The following is a 25370-nucleotide window of genomic DNA, read 5'->3' as shown; positions in this document are numbered from 1 at the left end:
AAGCCCCAGGTAAGTGGAATTTGATTTTTATTTTTTGCCCACCCTCCCTGAACCTTCCCTTTAAATTATCCATTCAATATATTCACTCAGTTTACACTTATATTACATAGAAATGGTAAGATTGGATGAAAAAGATTGTATTGTTAGTGGCCACCTTTAGGGGCACAATTATGAAATGTGTAAACATTTATCTTGGATCCACTTTAAAAAGTACAGACTGCATACTTATATGTATAAAAAATAAGCATTTCATCCTCCAGGCACAGCAAGCCACAGACCGGAAATGAACTGTATAGAAGCAATGCATATCATATTTTGGTTTTCTACAAAGTCGGAATTTCAATTTAAAGAGGAGCATATCCTGAAATTCAGAAAATGTAATTTAGGACTCAAATATGTTACGGCAGTCATATTAACCATTTCCAGTTCAATTTCCCTATCACCCAAGTCCACAGACATGGCTGTAGCATCATCCAGGCTGCATAGATATGTGGACAGAGGTGCACACTATCAGTACTGTATCTGCAATAAATGGGAAGACTTATGCTTTCCTGTGCAAGCTGTTGTGTGATTATTGCATGCAAATCTCTGCATATTGAGCATTGTGATCTAGCTTGTGCACTGTCTGTGCTCACTTGCTGAAGCACTGAAAAGAAAAAGGTCTCCCAATTATTGACTGAATGAGGATCCAGTACGATTATACTTCATGTGCTTGATAAATATGACAATTTCTGATATAGTAAACTACTTTTCTTGGTCCCTTGGAGTTTACTATAAAGGGATTCTACTGAAGCTTAGTAAAGACGGTGATCAGCTGTTACCGTTGTAGTGTGAAATGTGCTAATAATTTTGTCTAGAATCTCAGATTACATGACCAAAAGGAGCCAGTTTTCAGGCTTTGTAAGGTGTTGTGGGGGATGATGCCTTAAAGAGAACCCGTAACCAAGAATTGAACTTCGTCCCAATCAGTAGCCGATACCCCCTTTCCCATGAGAAATCTATTCCTTTTCTCAAACGGATCATGGTGGGGGGCTGTATGGCTGATATTGTGGTGAAACCCCTCCCACAGTGTGATGTCATCCCCTCAAAGCTCTGAGGTCCTGTCCTGTCAACACACTGTGGGAGCCTTGTTGCATTGTGGGAAGTAACAGCTGTTTCCAACTGCCCAAAAAAAAAATAAAGCAGCATCTCCTTCCAGTGACATCACCTGCCAGCAGTAAAAATGTCACCATGTGATAAATGTCAGAATGTAAATCAGGGAGAGGAAAGATTTTACAATGAGCAAACACTGACTAAATCATTTATACATAATGATTGTAAAAATTAAGCACTTTATTACATTATTTTCACTTGAGTTTCTCTTTAACCACTTTACCCCCGCCCGTATGGATTTCTCCGTCCCTTTTTCCATCCTTTAACCCCCAGGGACGGAGAAATCCGTACTTTCCGCGCTCCCGCCGCTGCCCGCGCTCCCGCTCGTAAACACCCCGCCCGCCGCTAGTAAACACGCCGCCGCCCGCTCGCCCAGAGATCAACGAACGGAAAAATCCATTCCTGTTCGTTGATCTAAGCCCCGAAATAATCCGCTGCCGCTCGGCTGAGCAGCGCGATCATTGTGAGAAATAACAAACTCCCAGCCTCTTTCTACTTCCTGCAAGCGTCCGGAAGGACGCTTGCAGGTCGCATGAAACAAAAAGTTACTGTTGCCATCTTGTGGCCAAATAGTAAAACTACACCCTAAGCATTTTTTTTTTTTTTTTTTTTTTTTTTTTTTTTTTTTTTTTACACACAAATAAACTAGTTTTACACAAAAAATTTACTTACCTCCCACACTCCCCAATTTTTTTTTTTTTTGTAATAAAAAAAAAAAAATTACAATTTAAAAAAAAATACATAAATAGTTACCTTAGGGACTGAACTTTTTAAATATTTATGTCAAGAGGGTATAACACTGTTACTTTATAAACTACGGGCTTGTAATTCGGGATGGACGCAAAACTGAAAAAAATGCACCTTTATTTCCAATTAAAATATTGGCGGCAAACATTGTGATAGGGACATAATTTAAACGGTTTTATAACCGGGACAAATAGGCAAATACATTTAATGGGTTTTAATTACAGTAGCATGCATTATTTAAAAACTATAAAGGCCGAAAACTGAAAAATAATAAATTTTTTCCCACATTTTTTCCTATTTTCCCATTAAAACACATTTAGAATAAAATTATTCTTGGCATAATGTCCCACCTAAAGAAAGCCTAATCGGTGGCGAAAAAAACAAGATATAGTTCATTTCATTGCGATAAGTAATGATAAAGTTATAGACGAATGAATGGAAGGAGCGCTGAAAGGTGAAAATTGCTCTGGTGGTCAAGGGGTAAAACCCCTCAGTGGTGAAGTGGTTAAATTCCTCTATTTCACTTACTGATCTGGGATGAATACGTGAAGTAAGTTTAAAGGAAAAGTGTCTACGACAATAAGTACTGTGTTCTTATCAGTAAACACAGAGTTCACTTTCCCAGAGCTTGCAGAACTTATCTCCATGCCTGATCCTAACCAGCAGCAGTGGCTAACCTGACATGAGAGTAATACAGAGGCTGAAATCTTCATTCCCTTAAAGGGGAACAGAAGAGAGAGGTATATGGAGGCTGCCATGTTTATTTCCTTTTAAGCAATACCAGTTGCCTGGCAGCCCTGCTGATCCTCTGCCTCGAATACTATTAGCCATAGCCCCTGAACAAGCATGCAGCAGATCACGTGTTTCAGACTTTAAAGTCAGATCTGACAAGATTAGCTGCATGCTTCTTTCTGGTGTTATTCAGATACAACTGCAGAGAAATAGACCAGCAGGGCTGCCAGGCAACTGGTATTGATTAAAAGGAAATAAATATGGCAGCCTCCGTATACCTCTTACTTCAGTTCCCCTTTAAAACAATGCCAGTTGACTGCCTGCCATGCTTTCGGCTTTAGGGGTTTTTGAGTCACACCTGCAACAAGCACGCAGCCAGTGGAGTCAGAGCATCTGATCTACATGCTCATTCTGGGCCAGTGACTTATAGTATTAGAGGCTGTGGATCAGCACAGAAATCAGGCACCTGGCAATGCTAATTAGAGGATGAAGATGGCAGTCTCCATATAACTCTCCCTTCAGATGCCCTTTAATTGCACCACCTCCACTGTTCAGAATACAAGGGAGTTCTGCACAGACTAAATCTGTCTAGAGAAGTGTTCAGCCTATAGCACAGCCAGTCAGTGGTGCATAGAGTGGCCAGGATTTGGGCTCCTTGCCATGCAGTTTACAAGCAGTATATTTGACATTGGCTAATGACTACACAGATCTAGTAAAACATCTGTGCCTAGAGTGAAGGTTTAATCAGTCTTTACTGAAAACATAAAAGCTGAACTAAATGATTTCTTTCAGAATGACTAGTAAATCAGCTTTAATATATTATCAACTAGGCGACCTAAGCCCGTTTAAAAACAGGCTCTAGGTCAGTCACCGCCGCAGCATTACAGCGTGCATGTGTGCGCCCGTCCGCCGCACGCACACACCCGCCCCCCCCCCGGCCGGCCCGCCCCCTGGTGCGTCCTGCGTCCTGTCCTAAGGGCTGTCAGTGCTGGACATGCGCAGTGACACAGGGACATGGGGAGATTATATAAAGAGATTACCAAAACCCAGATTATAAACCACCAGGGCCCGTACCAGTATGCAGCACCTTTTTAAAAGCACTCACTCCCTTCAGGTCAGCGTGCAGCCAGGAAAAGGACTTGGCGTTTGTCTGGAGTGAAGCTTACCTTCCTTCCCCAAGAGCACCCTCTAGTGGTTAAAGCGCACAGATGCATACACATAGAGCTGCCAGCTATGACACGCTCCAGAGGGAAATGATTTAGGCTGGGTGCACACATAGCAGAAACGCTAGCGTAGCGGGAAATGCTGCGTTTTCTGCAGCAATGTTAGTCTATGGGATGCAGAAGAAGCTGCGTTTTAATGCATTTTTACAGTATGCGTTTCGCAAATGCTGGTAGTGTTGCATAATATGCAGGCTGGCTGCCAAAATGCACATAATGAAGTCTATGGTAACGCATATCCAGAGCGTTTTTCATGCGTCTAATTAAAAAGTAAAAACCTCTGATGTGTTTCCACGCATATGCTTTTTACATTAGCGAACCGCAAATGCATTAAAACACACGCAAAGCGCTTGAAAAATGCACCTGTGTAAAAAAAACGTAAACTAGAACGCGCCAACAATGGAGTAAAAACGCAATAGAAAATCGCAAACGCACCATCCTAAAACACTACTTTTTCACGCTAGGTAATTGTGAACCCAGCCTCAAAGGATACCTTATTCTATTTAAAAAAAGGACGCCTCCTGTGTCTGGGGAGTTGTGCAAAGGCTTACCGCACCTCCCATGCTCTGGCGTCACTCTCTGTTCTCCTACAATTTGCCCCGTTCTTTCCCCCGAAGCGGACATACTGTGCATGCAAAGCGTAGTATGTCTGGGTTGGAGGTCGCCGACCAGGAGGGAAAGAACGAGGCAAATTGGAGGAGAACAGAGAGTGACGCCGGGGCACGGGAGGTGCGGTAAGCATTTGCACAAACTTCCCACACACACAGGAGGCGTCATTTTTTTAAAATAGAATGAACACTACGGTATCCTTTAAAGTTGACCTGAACTCTTGTACAGGACAAAAGGAAAACAGAGAAATGCACCCTGTATATATTTAGAGAATTTAGCCTGTCTAATTCATTTGGGACTAATCAGTTTTGTCATTTGATCCCTCAGCTGTGTCAGCTCAGGAATCTCCTCTGCCATGGCATGTAGTCATTACTGTGGCTACATCAAGTGACTGGGTGATGTAATTACCCTAATAAACTACATCTCCCTGCATGCACCGAGGTGCCCGGGGGCATGCAGCATTTCCATGGTTCTGCAGCACACAAACAAGGTGGAGGAGCGTGGACAGTCGTGGGGTGTATTGATGCACTAGAGAGCAGCTACCACTAGTTAAGTAAATAATATATGCTATAGCAGCATAGAGAGTGATAGCAGCGGCTGGGAACGCAGAAAATCAGCCGCGTTCCCAGCCTGTCGACGGCTGTCGCCGAACCGGAAGTAGCCGCCGGCGGGGACAGGACGATCGGAGCGGGGCTGCGAGGGCACCATCCAGCTTCGGGGTGCTGAGGGATGCCCCAGGTGAGTAAATGTCATTTTTTTTTTTTTGACTTAAGTATTCCTTTAAAGTCAGAAATTCCAGAAGTGACCCGGAGGCGGGGCCGGAGCATCGGTGAGTGGCTGCGCGGGCACAGGATGTCTGCGGGGGACCATTAGAAGCCCCGGGTAAGTTCAGCTCATTTTCCCCCGACCCCCCTACAGTATCCTTTTAAATACATACCTAAAGGCCGGCGGTAGAGGCTTCCGTCTTCTTTCGCGTCATGTGACTACATGATACGCTGTGTAATCACTGCGCAAGAAGAGGAAGCCTCTGCCGCTGACATTGGGCTGGCAAACGGAGTGAAAACCGATACGATCCATTGGTGATCAGATCTGATTTTTTTAAAATTCATTTGCCAATGTGCACAGAGCCATCCGTATCTGTTTGCCTTATATCTGTATATATATATATATATATATATATATATATATATATATATATATATATATATATATATATATATATATATATATATATATATATATATATATATATATATATATATATATATATATATATCTCTATCTATCTATCTATATATATATATATATGTACGCTATAGCAGCATAGAGAGTGATAGCAGCGGCTGGGAACGCGGAAAATCAGCCGCGTTCCCAGCCTGTCGCCGAACCGGAAGTAGCCGCCGGCGGGGACAGGATGATCGGAGCGGGGCTGCGAGGGCACCATCCAGCTTCGGGGTGCTGAGGGATGCCCCAGGTGAGTAAATGTCATTTTTTTTTTTGACTTAAGTATTCCTTTAAAGTCAGAAAACCACTGCGCCTATATTGCCGTGTCCTCGATCCCACTGATGTCATCAAGAGCGCATAGCGCAGGCCCAGTATGGTCTGTGTCTGCGCAGTACACTCCTGGTGACATCAGCGGGAGCGAGGACACGGAAACGCAGGCGCAGTGGTTTTCTGACTTTAAAGTCAGAAATTCCAGAAGTGAACCGGAGGCGGGGCCGGAGCATTGGGGAGTGGCTGCACCAACACAGGATGTCTGCGGGGGACCATTAGAAGCCCCGGGTAAGTTCAGCTCATTTTCCCCCGACCCCCCTACAGTATCCCTTTAAGGCCCGGTTTACCCTCGCACACCCACCCGCCTGGCTGCTGCACCCTCCCACCGCTCAGGTTCACGTCCCCACATCCCCCATGGAACAGTCTGTTTTCTCACTAGTGTGAAGAAACGTTCTGTTTTCCATTGCCCCAATGAAGCAGCATTATGTGTCCAGTTCCGTTACGATAGGCAGAACAGTCCGGAAAATTAGGGCCTGCTGCATTTTTTTGGTCCAGGGACCGGAACGTATCCGTAACAATGTATCCGTAACAATGGACGCATGTGAACGGCCCAATAGGTTAACATTGGATCCTTTCACATCCGTTCCGTTTGTACAGTATACGTTCCGTAAAAAACGCTAATGTGAACAGGGCCTTATGAATGGGTGTGTCAAGGCGTAATTGCAGGTGATGCCACTCACAACAGGGCAAACAGCATCACTAACAAAGGGATACATGTCAAATGAGGTTGAGAAACCATTGTAGAACATATCAGTGGATGAAAAAGGAATAAGATTCCGTGTGCACCTTGCTCCCTCTAGTGGTTATCAAGTAAACTAAACGGTTCTCAATTAGGTTTTTCTCAGTTACAAGGTGCCCACATAATGTAGACCTATACTCACGTCATTGTTGACCTCGCACTAAAAACCGCTGACTGCCTGGCTGTCACACTGATCTCCTGGTAGAAAATTCACTTATACAGCTACAACCAACATGCAGCTAGTTTATAAGTAGATCAGCATTTAGAACTTCAAAACACATTTGAAGCAGAGGATCGCCAAAACAAGGAAGGAATTAGGCTCCCTGCACACTGCAAATCCGTTTTGCGATTCCGTTTCCGATTTGCAATTCAGCAGCCCTAGAACACATGCAGGGATGAGTTTCATATGTGGCTTGTTATGACAGGTGGTTATACACTGTCGGTTGTAGAGTTGTATACCAGCGCGGCTAAAGTTTACAGCTATGTCGGAATGGTCGCCGCACCAACCGGTATAAATTCTAAGCAGTTACAGCGTATTGCCATCTGTCATAAGAAACATGTCAAACTCATCCTGCATGTGTTCTAGTGCTGTGCGGAGATCTGCAATAGGAAGCAATAGAGGATCTGGGACGGGAGTGTGGATGGTGGTCAGCAGACATCCCTGGCATGGCCGGATTTGAGCCAAGTCAACCTAGGCTGCCTGGATGCCCAAGTGAAAACCAGGGGCGGGTAGCTGCACGCTGAGGTGCAATGGCACATATAGAATGCCAAAGCTGCCAAACATGATGCTCTGCGGAGAGAAGGTCCGCCCCCTCTACTGACTTCCTACAGCAGAGTGTGTACAGTGCATCTTCTGTCTCTGGGCTTCTGATACAGTTAGCAGACAGTAGTCTTCTGCTCTGCTTCTTACTTTACCAAAGCTAGTAGGTAGGCTATGCGCTGGCAATTTGTCCTCTTACTCCTGTTGTCCTTCATTCCGTGTGTTGTTTCAGGCTGAGCTGCACACATACATAAAAAGTAGAAATCCGGCCCTGATCCCTGTTACACCGTCTCTTTCGAACTAGCCACGCAGGTTAAATATATGACCACCTGTTAGAGGGCGCATAAAACTGGCCACCAGTGTTTGAGTAGCAGAAATGATTGGGGTGGGGGGTGTTTATGTAGAATGTGTGGTCTGAGGCTGGGGGGAGATCGTGGTTTATGACCCATTCACACTAGGGCAATTAGTGGGCAATTCCCGCTAATCGCCAAAGCAGTAGCGCTTTTTAAAGCGTAGTGCTATTCTAAACTATGGCAGTGTTCTACTGCCGCAATTGGTGCCAATTGCAGATATTTAGCGATTAGCGCCAATCGCAAAACGTGCTGCCTGCAGCATTTTTGCAGCGATTCTGGGACGATCGCGGTACAGTGCTTAGTAAAGCGCTGATCGCGATCACTCTGCATTGCAGAGGTGTCCTGTGACTTTTTACCATGCTAATTGCGGTAAAATCACTTGCGCAAAATGCTAGTGCTATCGTTTTGTGATTTCAGATGTGAACGGGGCCTAAGGGCGATTTACACATTACAGTTACATAGTTATTTGGGTTGAAAAAAGACATACGTCCATCGAGTTCAACCAGAAAACAAAGTACAACACCAGTCTGCTCCTTGTTTATCCAGAGGATTGATGTAAGCTTGTTGTCAGGGTTGATGTTTGCTGTGGGAGGGACAGCAGGGCGGAGAAAATAAACATTGAGCGTAGTTGAAAAGAAAAAAAGAAAAAAAAAAAGGGCAGAAGTGAGGTCACTTTTGGCATCACAGAAGCAGTCAAGATGGAAACCAGCATAAATAGCTTTCTTTTTCCATATTGATTTTTACTAAATTCTGCCAGTGAACACTAAAATCAACGGGAATGGTAGGCTGAACAAGTGATTTCCCATTGAAATTTATATTTTTATTTTTTTCATTAAATATAGACTTCCAATTCACTTTAAGACATTAACTGAGCCCTCTCTGATCCAGAGCCCAATTGCAGTTGCCATGGCTGCTATTATCTATTGCCATGTGCCTGCCAGCATTGAGTGCAATACATTTCTTCATACCCCAGGCCCTAAATTTATAAGGAATGTATTGTACTTAGTAGAGCAGAAGCTTTAGTAGCAGACAGCAGGGATCTTCTCCCTGAGCAGGGAGAGAATTGTATGAAGCCTTCACTGATTGTCATACTACTCACCGTCCTTCCATCTCTAGGCTGGACCTCGATATTCATCTCCTTACTCTTCTTCATTGCTGCTTCCAAGTTCTTCTTCAGGTCAATAGCAAACCTGAGGCTCTCATCTGTGACGCCGGCCTTCGTAAAGACCTGAGAGAAGTAAATGACTGGTAAGACTGTGAAACAATACAAGTAGCAAGCGCCGAATTCAAGAATGAAATGATATTTATACAGTTTTCCCACATATAGGAACTACTGCTTACAAGAGATGGTCACTGAGATGGTTGGAAATATGTCTTGCAGGCATGTTTAATGTCAATTCTACGCAGCTTGGAATTGGCCAATCAGGAGCCCTTCCTGTCAATTTCGATTGGCCTCGTTCTAAGCTGCACACAATATGTCATTATTTGCATCATATTGACCATCTCTAGTGCTCAGGACCATGGGAATGGGCCTCCCTGTGAGAGGACAGGATACTGTCACTTTCATGACGTCACTTCATTTGTACCCGGAGACCAGTCTCTCAGTCCACTAGTGGAAGTGAGCATTAGGCCTGGAACCCACTGGCAGCACTTTTCTATGCTCTTGTGATTTGAAAGCTCTTGCTAATGTAATGCTCTGGGTGTGATCCCACTTGGGGGATAAGATAAAAAAAATCCCCCATAGCATTACATTAGCAAGAGCTTTACAACTCACAAGAGCTTAGAAAAGCACTGCTAGAGGATCCCAGGCCTTAAAGAGACTCTGTAACATTAAAAAACGCCCCTGGGGGGTACTCACCTCGGGTGGGGGAAGCCTCGGGATCCTAATGAGGCTTCCCACGCCGTCCTCTGTCCCACGGGGGTCTTGCTGCAGCCCTCCGAACAGCCGGCGACAGACCCGACTGTAATTTCAACATTTACCTTTGCTGGCTCCAGCGGGGGCGCTGTGGCTGCTGTCGGCTCCGAACTACACGGAAATACCCGATCTCCGGAGACTCCGGAGACTTGCGCCTTCGCAGTAGAGCGGACCCGACGGCGATCGGGTATTGCCGCCTACTTCGGAGCCGACAGCCGTCAGAGCGCCTGCGCTGGAGCCGGGAAGGTAAATATTGACGTCACCGCTGCACGGAGGGCTGCAGCGAGACCCCCGAGGGACGTAGGACAGCGTGGGAAGCCTCATTAGGATCCTGAGGCTTCCCCCACCCGAGGTGAGTACCCCCCAGGGGTTCACGTTACAGTTCCTCTTTAAGGGCCCCATACACTGGTCGATTTCAACCATCGATCGACTGATTCTAAAAATGTGATCAATCGATCAGAAATCGATTCCATCAAATTCCCTAGCCGATCAATTTGTAGCCGATTTCAATCAATTTCGATGAATTTGATCTAACTGACAGGATGAAAAATCTAGGTCGATCTGCTGCATTTAGATTGATTTCCAATAGATTTCATTCTGAAATCTATTGGAAATATGTTCCTAGTGTGTGGCACACATCAGATGGATTCCTGTCAGATTGGACTTGACAGGCATCTGACAGAAATCTGATGGTCGAATCTGCTGCAAATCTATGAGTGTATGGCCACCTTTACATGAAGCAAGAACAGCTTTTTGTATAGGTTTCTAAATTAATTAATCTGCATTATGAGTTATTTAAAGTCCCTTTCTATAGGGAACCCGAAGTGAGAGGGATATGGAGGCTGACATTTATTAACCACCTTAGCGGTATGGACGAGCTTAGCTCGTCCATTACCGCCAGAGGGTGCCGCTCAGGCCCTGCTGGGCCGATTTTGATCAAATAAAGAGCAGCACACGCAGCCGGCACTTTGCCAGCCGCGTGTGCTGCCCGATCGCCGCCGCTCTGCGGCGATCCGCCGCGAGCAGCGGCGAAAGAGGGTCCCCCCAGCCGCCTAAGCCCTGCGCAGCCGGAACAAATAGTTCCGGCCAGCGCTAAGGGCTGGATCGGAGGCGGCAGACGTCAGGACGTCGGCTGACGTCCATGACGTCACTCCGCTCGTCGCCATGGCGACGAAGTAAACAAAACACGGAAGGCCGCTCATTGCGGCCTTCCGTGTTACTTTTGGCCGCCGGAGCCGATCAGAAGAACGCCTCCGGAGCGCCATCTAGTGGGCTTTCATGCAGCCAACTTTCAGTTGGCTGCATGAAATAGTTTTTTTTTTATTTAAAAAAAACCCTCATGCAGCTGCCCTGGCGATCTTAATAGAACGCCAGGGTGGTTAACCTTTAACCTCCTTAGCAATAATCCCGAGTCAGGCTCAGGACGGAAATCCGCAGCTCAGAGCGGTAATCCCGAGTCTGAGTGAGTTTCATGCAGGAGCTGCTGCAGATATCTGTATGGTTTTTTTCTTGTTTTTAAGGTCTAAGGGCTCATTCACATCTAGGGCATTTTTCTGCATTTTTCTCAAGTGCAGGCGATTTTCAAAAATCGCCCTAAAAGCGCTTGTGCAAGGATTCCCTATGAGAGAGTTCAAAGCTGAGTAGTTTGTCTCTGATCCGCTCAGCAAAGCGCTGCCTGTACCATTATTGAGGTGATTTCATCTCAATAGAAGGTATAGGAAAACCGCAAAACGCTCACAAAATCGCTTTGTGCAGCAATTGTGTTTGCGTTTTTAAGAATAAATACATTGTATTTATTATTTTCCAGGTCAAAGAGTGAGTTCACTTCCTGACTTGCTTCAGGGAGTGAATAAAATAAAATGAAATAAAAAAAAAAAAAAAAAAAAAAAAAAAGCCTCGCAGTGTGACCCCGGGAGAAGCTAACAAAAATTGCGCACAAAATCACAAAACGCTTGCGATTATAGATGTGAACAAGGCCTAAAAGCAATTTTAAAAAATAGCACGGCTTTTAGGCCCTGAATCTGGAAATAATCATAACGCCAGGGAGGTTAACCAATGCACATTGCCTGGCTGTCCTGCTGATCCTCTGACTCAAATCCTTTCAGCAATAGACCCTGAGCAAACATGCAGATCAGATTTTTCTGACCTAAAAATGACAAGATTAGCTGCATGCTTGTTTCAGGTGTGTGATTCAGACATTACTGATAGCAGGACTGCAAGACAGCTGGTATATGTCAGTCTCCATATCCCTCTCACTCCAGGTATCCTTTAACCACCTGTGCCCATGCTACAGTATAATCATGTCCAGTTGCAGCAGGACATGATTGTTACTCTGCAGCATTGGATGAGAGAACACCTGGTGACCGAATTTCCCTTTAACCACTTCACAGCTGAGGGGTTTTACCCCTTCAGCATCCGAGCAATTTTCTCCTTTCAGCGCGCCTTACATTCATTCGCCTATAACTTTATCATTACTTATCACAATAAAATGAACTATATCTTGTTTTTTTCACCATCAATTAGCCTTTCTTTAGGTGGGACACTATGTCAAGAATTATTTTATTCTAAATGTGTTTTAATGGGAAAATAGGAAAACATTTGGAAAAAAAAAAAAAACATTTTTCAGTTTTCCAAGATTATAGTTTTTAAATAATGCATGCTACTGTAATTAAAATTCATGTAACTTATATGCCCATTTGTCCCAGTTATTACACCGTTTAAATTATGTCCCTATCACAATGTTTGGCGCCAATATTTTATTTGCAAATAAAGGTGCATTTTTTCTCAGTTTTGTGTCTATCCCTAATTACAAGCCCGTAGTTTATGAAGTAACAGTGTTATACCCTCTTGATATAAATATTTAAAGATTTCAGTCCCTAAGGTAACTATTTAAGTTTTTTGTTTTTTTTATTGTAATTTTTTTTTTATTTATTTTAATATTACAAAAAAAAATATTGGTAACAATTGGGGAGTGTGGGAGTTAATGAGTTAAAATGAATAGTGAAAATAATGCATTTGTATTTGAAAAATTCTTTGGGGTGTAGTATTACTTTTTGGCCACAAGATGGGCACATTTAGTTTTTTCACAATGATCGCGCTGCTTCTCGTGGAAGCATGCCGACCATTGCGGGGGCAGAGATCAACGAACGGGAATGGATTTTCCCGTTCATTGATCTCCGGGCGAGCGGGTGGCGGCGTGCACGATCGTGGGAGTGCGAGCGGGAGCGCAGACAGCGGCGGCAGCGGCGGGGGGTGCGCATATCTACGCTCCGGGCGGGGAACTGAAGTCCAAAGGAGCGTAGATATACTGTACCCGGGCGGCGAAGTGGTTAAAATGCATATGAATTAAATGATTGGGAAACAGGGCATATCAATGCGTACGAAGTTCAACATTGCTGTGGAGCTGGGCGCAGGGTGAGCCGAATGACGGCTGCCCCTGCTGCTGCTCAAGTCCCCAGCGGCACTAAACATTATTTCCCTTACGATTTGTAGCAACTTGGAGGAAGATGTAATTCAGGGTCTGGTGATCGCCGGAACCCCGAATTACCTTTGCGCAAGGCACACACTATAGCGGTGCTTAGCTTAGGCACTCTGTGCTGAGATGACCCACTTCGAGATCTAAAACCGCTCTGGTCCATAAGGAGAAAAAAGGTCTAGGTGCGGAGTGGTTAAAGGGAGCTGGTGATCATAATCTTACTAATATTATAAATGTGAACGTTTGGATGTTTGTTACTCGATCACAACAATGGCTGAACGGATTTGAATGAGATTTGTCACACACATAGTACATTACCTGGAATAACATACAGTGGTTTGCAAAAGTATTCTGCCCTCTTGAAGTTTTCCACATTTTGTCACATTACTGCCACAAACATGAATCAATTTTATTGTAATTCCACGTGAAAGACCAACACAAAGTGGTGTACACGTGAGAAGTGGAACGAAAATCATACAGGATTCCAAACATTTTTTACAAATAAATAACTGCAAAGTGGGGTGTGCGTAATTATTCAGCCCCCTTTGGTCTGAGTGCAGTCAGTTGCCCATAGACATTGCCTGATGAGTGCTAATGACTAAATAGAGTGCACCGGTGTGTAATCTAATGTCAGTACAAATACAGCTGCTCTGTGACGGCCTCAGGAGATTGTCTAAGAGAATATTGGGAGCAACAACACTGTGAAGTCCAAAAAACACACCAGACAGGTCAGGGATCAAGTTATTGAGAAATTTAAAGCAGCCTAAAGGCTCATACACACATCAGACCATAGTCTTTGGAAAATGAAAGATCACAGACCAATTTTACCCCCTTCCATGTAGTATGAGAGCCATACCTACACAGTCTATTCTATGGAGCTGAAGTCCCCATCAGACAGAAATCTTTGCAAGATGCTGCACACACAGATGCTGTAGACATTCAAAAGACCAGTATCTGCAAAAGATCTGTTCCTGCCAAAGATCCGTTCCTGCAAAATGCATTCATAGTCTATGATATCTGCAGATCATCATACACACCTTGTTTAACAGACATTCATCTGCAGATCAGATCCACCAGGATGGATTTTCAGATCTGCAGATGATTGTCTGATCTGCAGATGAATGTCAGTTAAACAAGGTGTGTATGATGATCTGCAGATCTCATAGACTATGAATGCAATTTGAAGAAACGGATCTTTGGCAGGAACAGAACTGTTGCAGATACTGATCTTTTGTGTCTGTACAGCATCTTTGTGTGCAGCATCTTGCAAATATTTTTTCTGATGGGGAGTTCAGCTCCATAGAAAAGACTGTGTAGGTATGGCTCTCATACTACATGAAGGGTGGTAAGATTGGTCTGTGATCTTTCATTTTCCAAAGACTATAGTCTGATGTGTGTATGAGCCTTTAGGCTACAAAAAGATTTCCAAAGCCTTGAACATCCCACAGAGCACTGTTCAAGCAATTATTCAGAAATGAAAGGAGTATGGCACAACTGTAAACCTACCAAGACAAGGCCATCCACCTAAACTCACAGGCCGAACAAGGAGAGCGCTGAACAGAAATGCAGTCAAGAGGCCCATGGTGACTCTGGACAAGCTGCAGAGATCTACAGCTCAGGTGGGAGACTCTGTCCATAGGACAACTATTAGTCATGCACTGTACAAAGTTGGCCTTTATGGAAGAGTGGTAAGAAGAAAGCCATTGTTAGCAGAAAAGCATAAGAAGTCCGGATTGCAGTTTGCCAGAAGCCATGTGTGGGACACAGGAAACATGTGGAAGAAGGTGCCCTGGTCAGATGAGACCAAAATGGAACTTTTTGGCTAAAATTCAAATCGCTATGTGTGGCGGAAAACTAACACTGCACATCACTCTGAAAACACCATCCCCACTGTCAAATAAGGTGGTGGCAGCATCATGCTGTGGGGGTGCTTCTCTTCAGCAGGGACAGGGAAGCTGGTCAGAGTTGATGGGAAGATGGATGGAGCCAAATACAAGGCAATCTTGGAAGAAAACCTCTTGGAGTCTGCAAAAGACTTGAGACTGGGGCGGAGGTTCACCTTCCAGCAGGACAACAACCCTAAACAAAGTCAGGGCAACAATGGAATGGTTTAAAATAAAACATATCCATGTGTTAGAATGGCCCAGTCAAAGCCCAGATCTAAATCCAATCGAGAATCTGTGGCAAGATCTGAAAACTGCTGTTCACAAACGCTGTCCATCTAATCTGACTGAGCTGGAGCTGTTTTGCAAATAAGAACGGGCAAGGATTTCAGTCTCTAGATGTGCAAAGCTGGTAGACATACCCTAAAAGACTGGCAGCTGTAATGGCAGCAAAAGGTGGTTCTACAATGTATTGACTCAGGGGGCTGAATAATTACGCACACCCCATTTTGCAGTTTGTTTGTTTTTTTTAAATGTTTGGAATCATGTATGATTTACGTGTACACCACTTTGTATTGGTCTTTCATGTGGAATTCCAATAAAATTGATTCATGTTTGTAGCAGTAATATAACAAAATGTGGAAAACTTCAAGGAGCCGAATACTTTTGCAAACCACTGTATAGGATACTTTTTATTCCCATAAGCAAAAAGTTGGCGGATACAAATACAAATTTCACCGGAAAAATGTAAACGGCAGCCATTCTTACACGGTTAATGGTAGGATTCTCAAACTTTGCACAGTTAGTCACTGGGACTAATATTCAGAAACGTGAGTGGAGCCTACAAAAGCCAATAAAAATTCACCTATTGATTTTCTAAGGAAATAATTCATTGCTGCCATTCTTGCACTGTTAATGGTACACGTTGGTAATTGGGTGACTGGGATTCAAATTCAGAAAAGGGGGTGGGGCCACAGCCAATCAGATTTGTTTCATTTCAATGCAAAATTATTGATGCCAAAGACCACAAAGGTCACTAAGGAATTGAGGAATTGGCCTCAATTCACTAAGCTTATCTCCTGTCTTTAACCTCCCTGCCGGTTATCCCGAGCTTAGCTCGGGGTAACCTGCCGCGGAGGATTCCTCAGGCCCTGCTGGGCCGATTTGCATAATTTTTTTTGTTACACGCAGCTAGCACTTTGCTAGCTGCGTGTAACTTACGATCGCCGCCGCTCCGCGCCGATTCGCCGCAACCCGCCGCATCAGAGGGTGCCCTCCCCCCAGACCCGTGCGCTGCCTGGCCAATCAGTGCCAGGCAGCGTCGAGGGGTGGTTCGGGACTCCCTCTGACGTCATGACGTCGGTCGACGTCATCGCGCCCGTCGCCATGGCGACGGGGGAAGCCCTCCTGGAAATCCCGGATGGGTATATGCGCCGGCGGCGATCGGCGCATTCGGGGGGACGCCGCAGGGAGGGGGGCAGCATGTAGCTAGCGCTAGGCTAGCTACATGCTAAAAAAAAAAAAAATAATGCCAAAAAACACCCTCCCTGCCGTGCACAGCAATTTTTTATAACGGCAGGGAGGTTAAAAACGTTTCTAAAGTTATCACCATGGTGATGAGGCATGTAGTACTCAGGAAACATTTTACCTCAGGCAAACCTAAAATTAACTCTTCTGTCTTTAAGTTAGCTATTCAATCCTTAGAATAACTCCAGAATTCTAACATTAAAGACAGGCTGTTAATTAACTGGATGAGAAAATAACTACATAGGAGTTAACTACAGAGGAGGAAACTTAAGGAATGGAGAGATAAGTTAACTCTCTCTCACTGTGTGGTGGCAAGTTTTCTCTTGCCTTATTATCTCCAGCATGATCTTAGTGAATTGAGGCCAAACTCCTCACTTCACTAAGATCATGCTGGAGATAATTAGGCAAGAGAAAAAACTTACCACCCCAGTGAGAGAGTTATCTTATCTCTTCACTGGCAATGCCGGGCCATCAGCTAGTGAATAAATGCATCATCTGAATATATGAATGATATTCTTCCAGAAGGCTTTAATAAGTGATGTGGCAGTCTGCAGACTGCCAGGAATGTGTGCATAAAAAAAAAAAAAAAAAAAATAGAGGCAGAGGGAAATTCGGGGAGCCTGGGAATAGTAGAATATCGGTATTTTACCGATATTCTACTATTTTAAAGTGATCATTTTTGCTAGCAAGATATCGGTAAAAATTACAGATATTTTACTAAAGCAAAACTACCTAACCCTATTCTCACTCAGAACCTTCCTAAGATACCCATACCCCCCACCCCGGTTGCCTATCCTTAACCCCCTCCCCATCCTCACCTAACCTTGAAGTGGATCAGAGATAAAAACTTTTACTCATTGCAGAATGGTGTTCCTTTCATATAGTTTATAGGGAATTCTTCAAGCCAAATACTTTTTTGTTTTTGTTTGTTTTAATATTCTAATTCCCTATAAACTAAACAAGCCTCGCCCAAAGCTTCACCAGTGCCTTGGCACTCTGAGAGCCATGTAGCAAGGGCTTATGGGAGCTTAGTCTGGGCAGGAGGAGGAGGTGTTACTAGCCAGAGATTTCAGAGACAGAGGGGAGGAGGGAGGAGGAGAGCGGAGTGAAGTTTTCACAGGCCGAGGGCTGGAGATGCAGATCAGCTTGCCTGTGTGTAATGAAGACAAGCAGAACATGGCTGCTCTCATTGTATCACAGGAATAAATAATCATATACTGTTGAAGCTGTTTGTCGCTACATTTGCTATGCAAATTATCTAAAGTTTACATAAGATATATAGACCAGTTACTTGTTATAGTTAGTTTTTCATCTCGGGTCCACTTTAACCAGGCTAGCAGTCGCAATGGTGAACAGGTGAGATTTTAAAACACTGTACACGGGCATTGGGTGACATTTTACACTTGGGCGGGGGGGGGGGGGGGGGGATGAAACCGGCCAGGGGTCCACCAGTCGTCACGATATTGAATCTCTTTTCCGACCCTGATTGAGCACTCAAGACCGAGATTTTCCAGCACGTCTAGCCAATTTTTTCAACCGATTCTAAGCAAAAATCGATATAAACACTGATCAGACAGACCCACCTTCCAATTCGATAACTTTATCAAATTGAGGCAAGTAAGTTCCATCAGTTCGCAACATGTCTGTCTGATTGAGGTTTTCTTCGATTTCAGGCCAAAACAGGTCGACATGCTGGAAAATCGCCTGATGTATGGGTACCTTAAAGAGGAACTCCAGTGAAAATAAATAAAAAAAGTGCTTCATTTTTACCATAGTTATGTACAAATGATTTAGTCAGTGTTTGCTCATTGTAAAATCCTTCCTATCCCTTATTTACATTCTGACATTTATCACATGGTGACATTTTTACTGATGACAGGTGATGTCAGTGGAAGGAGATGCTGCTTGCTTTTTTAGCAGTTGAAAACAGCTGTAAACAGCTGTTATTTCCCACAATGCAACAAGGCTCACAGACAGGAAACTGTCGGAACCATGGTCCTGACATCACACTGTGGGAGGGGTATCACCACAATATCAGCCCCCTGATGATCCATTTGGGAAAAGGAAAAAAGATTTCTCATCGGAAAAGAAGGTATCAGCTACTGATTGGGATGAACTTCAATCTTTGGTTATGGTTTCTATTTCAAGTGGGATTACACTCCCAAAACTAAGATTTCAGTAACTACTTAGCTACATAAAAAAAAATATTTGAAAGCAATTCCACACCTTGTTAGTTTAGTAACCTATTGCATGGCCACTGTAACCCCAGAACAAACAATTGCTTACTCCATATAGAGTATTCACATTATCGAGGATACAGGAATAGCCATAGTCAGAAGAGAGGACAGGTACCTGTATCCAGGCCTGTACTGCAGGCCAGTACTTGTTCTTTATCAATTTATGGGCATCCTTTAAGTTGTTTACGACATCCTCATTGTCCTCATTCTCATTCACTTTCAAGTCTACAGGAGGAAAGTACATAATAGATCAGTCAGGGATCTGAGAAAATAATCCATCCACTCCACACAAGGCTTGCATCCAGCACTTAAGCATTTAAAAAAATAAATAAATAAATAAAAGGGCCTGAAAGTTGTGTCAGTAATCACAATTTATTTTCATAATTTTGCTTATAAAGGTTGTTCTCTCGCCTTATGGACCAGAGCAAGTCTGATATTTCAGCTATGTCATCTTTAAAGGGAAGCAGAGACGAACGATTCCCAATAAAATATACATACCGGGGGCTTCCTCCAGCCCCCTCCGGCCTGTTCGCTCCCACTGCGTCCTCTTCCTCCTCTCCTTTCACCCGTAATTGGCCACGGAAAGTCCTCCAGTCAGCGGGGGAACTGTGCATGCGCCTCCATGCGCATGCTCCTGCCTTGTTCACGACGCAGAACGTTTCAGTCACCGTGAACGAGACAGGGGAGCGCGCCTGGCCGGACTGCACATGTGCCGACTGGCCCCAACTGACAGATTTTATGGGGCCAGTACCTGGCAAATGAAGAGGAAGAAGAGGATGCCATGAGAGCGAACAGGCTGGAGGAAGCCCCAGGTATGTATATTTTATAGGGGATCGTTCGTCTTTATGAATACTAATGACACTTAAAGAACATGCGACATGATGAGATAAACAAAAGGTACATGTAGTACTAGCCCTACTAAAAATTGATTGGAGTTATCTACGTAAATGGGTTTGTGAACAGCTTGTCAAATTCAACCCCATTCCTGAAAAGTAAAAGTAAACAGAAGCCAAAAAAAGCTGAGAAAGAGTGAGAAAAGGCTTCCGATAAGGCCCCTTCCCATTTGCACGCATCAGGAAATGCAAGTGTCATTGCAACACAAGGCACTTGCGTTTCTATGCGATTCTTCCTGATACAGTTGTGATTTTCATTCATTATAATGAATGGAAATTGCAATGCGTTTGCAGGAAGTCATCAGCAACGCATGGATTGAGACATCAGACAGTGCAGTCTAAGTTTGAAGTCCCTGCAGATCCCATTACCAAAATTGCATCTGAAAGGCCAATGTGGGAAAGGGGCCTGAAGTTTAAGAGCTAGAAAATTCAAAGAGTCATTACTTCTGTTTGCGAGAAAGAGAAAAAAAGAGAAAAAGAAGGAGGAAGAAAAAAAGAAAAAGAGAAAGAAAGAGAGAGAGGAAAGAGAGAGAGGAAAGAGAAAGAGAGAGAGAGGAAGGAGAAAGAGGCCTAGTGCACACCGGAGCGTTTCCGCTGCTGTTTGCGATCTGCTTGCGGGTGCGGATCCGCTTGGGTAATGTATTTCAATGGGCTGGTGCACACCGGAGCGGGAGGCGTTTTGCAGAAAGGCATACTCCCGGGCTGCTGCAGATTTTGGATTGCGGATGCGTTTCTGCCTCAATGTTAAGTATAGGAAAAACGCAAACCGCTCTGAAAAACGGCACTTCAGAGCGGTTTTGCAGGCGTTTTTTGTTACAGTAGCTGTTCAGTAACAGCTTTACTGTAACAATACAGGAAATCTACTACACCAAAACCGCAAAACGCTAGCTGAAACGCTACAGAAAAAGAAGAAAATGCGTTTCAAAATCTGCTAGCATTTTGCGGATCTGCTAGCGGGTTTTGGTGTGCTCCAGGCCAGAGAGAGGAAAGAGAGAGAGAGGAAAGAAAGAGAGAGAGATTTTCTGAGTGCTTTGTGATTTTATAAGCTCTTGCTAATGTTATCCTATGTGAGTGATTTTGTAAAAATCCCCCATAGCATTGCTTTAGCAAGAGCACCAGTCCTGAGTTTGTGTGCGAATGTTTTTATGCATATGTATTGGTGTATACAGTATGTGTGTAAGTGTGCATGAATTCCTCCTCCCTCCCCCCCCCAAAAAAAATACTCTCAGTTTTCACCAATTATAGTTTTAAAATAAACTGCACTACCATATGGGGAAAAAAATTAAGAAAAATATCAGAAATATTTAGCTACTAATCCTTTGAACCACACTAGTTAAAATATTTGGCTGGTACAATGCTGGTACAGTGCCTGTACTGGATTTTTTATTTACGGTCCCTTTATAGAATTTTGCAAATCAGTAATGAGGTCACAAATAAACAGTAACAAAACACAAGTGTGCTGTATCTTATTACCATGCAAAGTTATACCTACAGGGAGTCCAGAATTATTAGGCAAGTTGTATTTTTGAGGAATAATTTTATTATTGAACAACCATGTTCTCAATGAACCCAAAAAACTCATTAATATCAAAGCTGAATATTTTTGAAATTATTTTTTAGTTTGTTTTTAGTTTTAGCTATTTTAGGGGGATATCTGTGTGTGCAGGTGACTACAGGGAGTGCAGAATTAGGCAAATTAGTATTTTGACCACATCATCCTCTTTATGCATGTTGTCTTACTCCAAGCTGTATAGACTCGAAAGCCTACTACCAATTAAGCATATTAGGTGATGTGCATCTCTGTAATGAGAAGGGGTGTGGTCTAATGACATCAACAGGTGTGCATAATTTTTAGGCAGCTTCCTTTCCTTTGGCAAAATGGATCAAAAGAAGGACTTGTCAGGCTCAGAAAAGTCAAAAATAGTGAGATATCTTGCAGAGGGATGCAGCACTCTTAAAATTGCAAAGCTTCTGAAGCATGATCATCGAACAATCAAGTGTTTCATTCAAAATAGTCAACAGGGTCGCAAGAATCGTGTGGAAAAACCAAGGCGCAAAATAACTGCCTATGAATTGAGAAAAGTCAAGCGTGCAGCTGCCAAGATGCCACTTGCCACCAGTTTGGCCATATTTCAGAGCTGCAACATCACTGAAGTGCCCAAAAGCACAAGGTGTGCAATACTCAGAGACATGGCCAAGGTAAAAAAGGCTGAAAGACGACCACCACTGAACAAGACACACAAGCTGAAACATCAAAACTGGGCCATGAAATATCTCAAGACTGATTTTTCTAAGGTTTTATGGACTGATGAAATGAGAGTGAGTCTTGATGGGCCAGATGGATGGGCCTGTGGCTGGATTGGTAAAGGGCAGAGAGCTCCAGTCCGACTCAGATGCCAGCAAGGTGGAGGTGGAGTACTGGTTTGGGCTGGTATCATCAAAGATGAGCTTGTGGGGCCTTTTCGGGTTGAGGATGGAGTCAAGCTCAACTCCCAGTCCTACTTCCAGTTTCTGGAAGACACCTTCTTCAAGCAGTGGTACAGGAAGAAGTCTGCATCCTTCAAGAAAAACATGATTTTCATGCAGGACAATGCTCCATCACACGCGTCCAAGTACTCCACAGCGTGGATGGCAAGAAAGGGTATAAAAAGAAGAAAAACTAATGACATGGCCTCCTTGTTCACCTGATCTGAACCCCATTGAGAACCTGTGGTCCATCATAAAATGTGAGATTTACAAGGAGGGAAAACCGTACACCTCTCTGAACAGTGTCTGGGAGGCTGTGGTTGCTGCTGCACGCAATGTTGATGGTGAATAGATCAAAACACTGACAGAATCCATGGATGGCAGGCTTTTGAGTGTCCTTGCAAAGAAAAGTGGCTATATTGGTCACTGATTTGTTTTTGTTTTGTTTTTGAATGTCAGAAATGTATATTTGTGAATGTTGAGATGTTATATTGGTTTCACTGGTAAAAATAAATAAATAAAATGGGTATATATTTGTTTTTTGTTAAGTTGCCTAATAATTATGCACAGTAATAGTCACCTGCACACAGATATCCCCCTAAAATAGCTAAAACTAAAAACAAACTAAAAACGACTTTCAAAAATATTCGACTGATATTAATGAGTTTTTTGGGTTCATTGAGAACATGGTTGTTCAATAATAAAATTATTCCTCAAAAATACCACTTGCCTAATAATTCTGCACTACCTGTATTACTGTGCATAATTATTAGGCAACTTAACAAAAAACAAATATATACCCATTTCATTTATTTATTTTTACCAGTGAAACCAATATAACATCTCAACATTCACAAATATACATTTCTGACATTCAAAAAAACAAAACAAAAACAAATCAGTGACCAATATAGCCACCTTTCTTTGCCAGGACACTCAAAAGCCTGCCATCCATGGATTCTGTCAGTGTTTTGATCTGTTCACCATCAACATTGCGTGCAGCAGGAACCACAGCCTCCCAGACACTGTTCAGAGAGGTGTACTGTTTTCCCTCCTTGTAAATCTCACATTTTATGATGGACCACAGGTTCTCAATGGAGTTCAGATCTGGTGAACAAGGAGGCCATGTCATTAGTTTTTCTTCATTTATACCCTTTCTTGCCATACACGCTGTGGAGTACTTGGACGCGTGTGATGGAGCATTGTCCTGCATGAAAATCATGTTTTTCTTGAAGGATGCAGACTTCTTCCTGTACCACTGCTTGAAGAAGGTGTCTTCCAGAAACTGGCAGTAGGACTGGGAGTTGAGCTTGACTCCATCCTCAACCCAAAAAGGCCCCACAAGCTCATCTTTGATGATACCAGCCCAAACCAGTACTCCACCTCCACCTTGCTGGCATCTGAGTCGGACTGGAGCTCTCTGCCCTTAACCAATCCAGCCACAGGCCCATCCATCTGGCCCATCAAGACTCACTCTCATTTCATCAGTCCATAAAACCTTTCTTGGCCCAGTCTTGATGTTTCAGCTTGTGTGTCTTGTTCAGTGGTGGTCGTCTTTCAGCCTTTCTTACCTTGGCCATGTCTCTGAGTATTGCACATCTTGTGCTTTTTTTCGAGTTTGCGCGCAATCGTGAATTTCCATGCGCAATTAAACGTTTTTGTGCGCGAACATGAATTTTCGCGCTAAATCGTAATTGTATTCACACGAAAATGCGCATGTGCGCGCGAAACCAATAACGATTTCGCGCAAAAATGTTTAATTGCGTGCAAAAATTTGCGATATCGCGCAAACGTGAAGATTTGCGCGAAAGCGGCTCTGCTAACAGTTAGCACTCTTTTGTGAATCAAGCCCTTCCTTTACTAATACAAAAAGACAGGATGTATGGCTGACATGTTTCAGACACTAGGTGTCTGGGGGAGGGTAACTACAGGGGAGAAGCTCCTATGATCGCAGGGGAGCTCAGAGCTGTAAGGGGGGCCTCACCAACTACTTCTCCACTCCCTCTGATAAAAGGAGTCCTTCCCTCAGATCAGGTGCATTTGTGGCTACATTTATTATGGGTGTGATGATTACAATGTCCACACTAGTTTATGACCCTTACAAGATGAGCCCCCAGGCTGTGTCACCAGGGTAGGCAAGGGAAAAGGTGTGAATATTGGGGGACCCCATGATTTTTAGTTACGCCTCTGCTAGGTGTCCTTACTCATAGCCTTTTGTATGAATAAAGTGACTGCTTTCACTGGACTCCTCCCAGTGTTCTGCGGACTCTGCATACCTTGGACTATTCCTGGGCCTACGAGGTGGGCTTTAGTGAAACAGGTGGTTTCACCACATGGCGCTTAGCGCTGGCACCAAAACCAGGTGCCCCATAGCAGCAATGTAATACAGGGCGCATAAGGGTCACTCGGGCCTCCGGCTGTTGCCGGACCCCGAATTACACATCCCTCCAAGTTGTTCTGAATGATAAGAATCCCCATTATCTATTTCTTCCTTTAGCAGTTTATCTCATATATTGTTTAATCTTTTTACTGAGCCTCTCACTTCATATGATATCTGCAATTACTGTGTTTCCCCGAAAATAAGACAGTGCCTTATGTTCATTTTTTCTCCAAAAGTTGTGCTAGGGCTTATTTTCAGTGGATGTCTTATATTTCTATGAACACACAAGTTCCTGTGCTGTGTGTCCTGCCTTCCCCACTGTGTCGCCTATTCCTCTGCTGGATCCACCTCGTGTGCCCATGTCCTCCTTGTGCCTTTAGTGTCTTTCTGGTGTCCCCGTGTCTTTTGCTGTCCCCATGCTCTCCTGATGTCCCCTAGCATCCCCCTGTTACCCCCAGCTCCATCCTGCTGTGTCCCTGAGCTTCAGCCTATGGGGAAGAAGTCCAGCAACTTGTGTTTCTACTGGAGCTGATGGTCTTGCAGGTGGGATTATGGCTCCTTGGTTGGGCAATCATTGAACTTGCTGAGTAGCAGCGATTGCCCAATGACGGATCATGGTCCCTTTTGCAAGACCATCAGCTCCAGTAATAAAACAAGTTGCCATACTTTTTCCACTAGGGCTTGCTTTCATGGTAGGGCTTATATTTTGAGCCTGCTTGAAATTTGCT

The 25370-nt window shown here is 43.9% G+C and overlaps 1 protein-coding gene across 1 annotated transcript in view; it reads right to left on the bottom strand.

Moving 5' to 3' along the window:
• Positions 1-25370, bottom strand: part of UVSSA (UV stimulated scaffold protein A) — a 129417-nt gene that overhangs the window by 94498 nt on the left and 9549 nt on the right. Inside the window, 2 exon segments of the mRNA XM_068275698.1 lie at positions 8966-9094; positions 19019-19128. Of these exon segments, the coding sequence (XP_068131799.1) occupies positions 8966-9094; positions 19019-19128 (239 nt within the window).

Source organism: Hyperolius riggenbachi, chromosome 1, assembly GCF_040937935.1.
Source record: "Hyperolius riggenbachi isolate aHypRig1 chromosome 1, aHypRig1.pri, whole genome shotgun sequence".
Lineage (NCBI taxonomy): Eukaryota > Metazoa > Chordata > Amphibia > Anura > Hyperoliidae > Hyperolius > Hyperolius riggenbachi.
The sequence above is the reverse complement of the archived record's forward strand: the minus strand, read 5'-3'. Positions and strand labels throughout refer to the sequence as shown.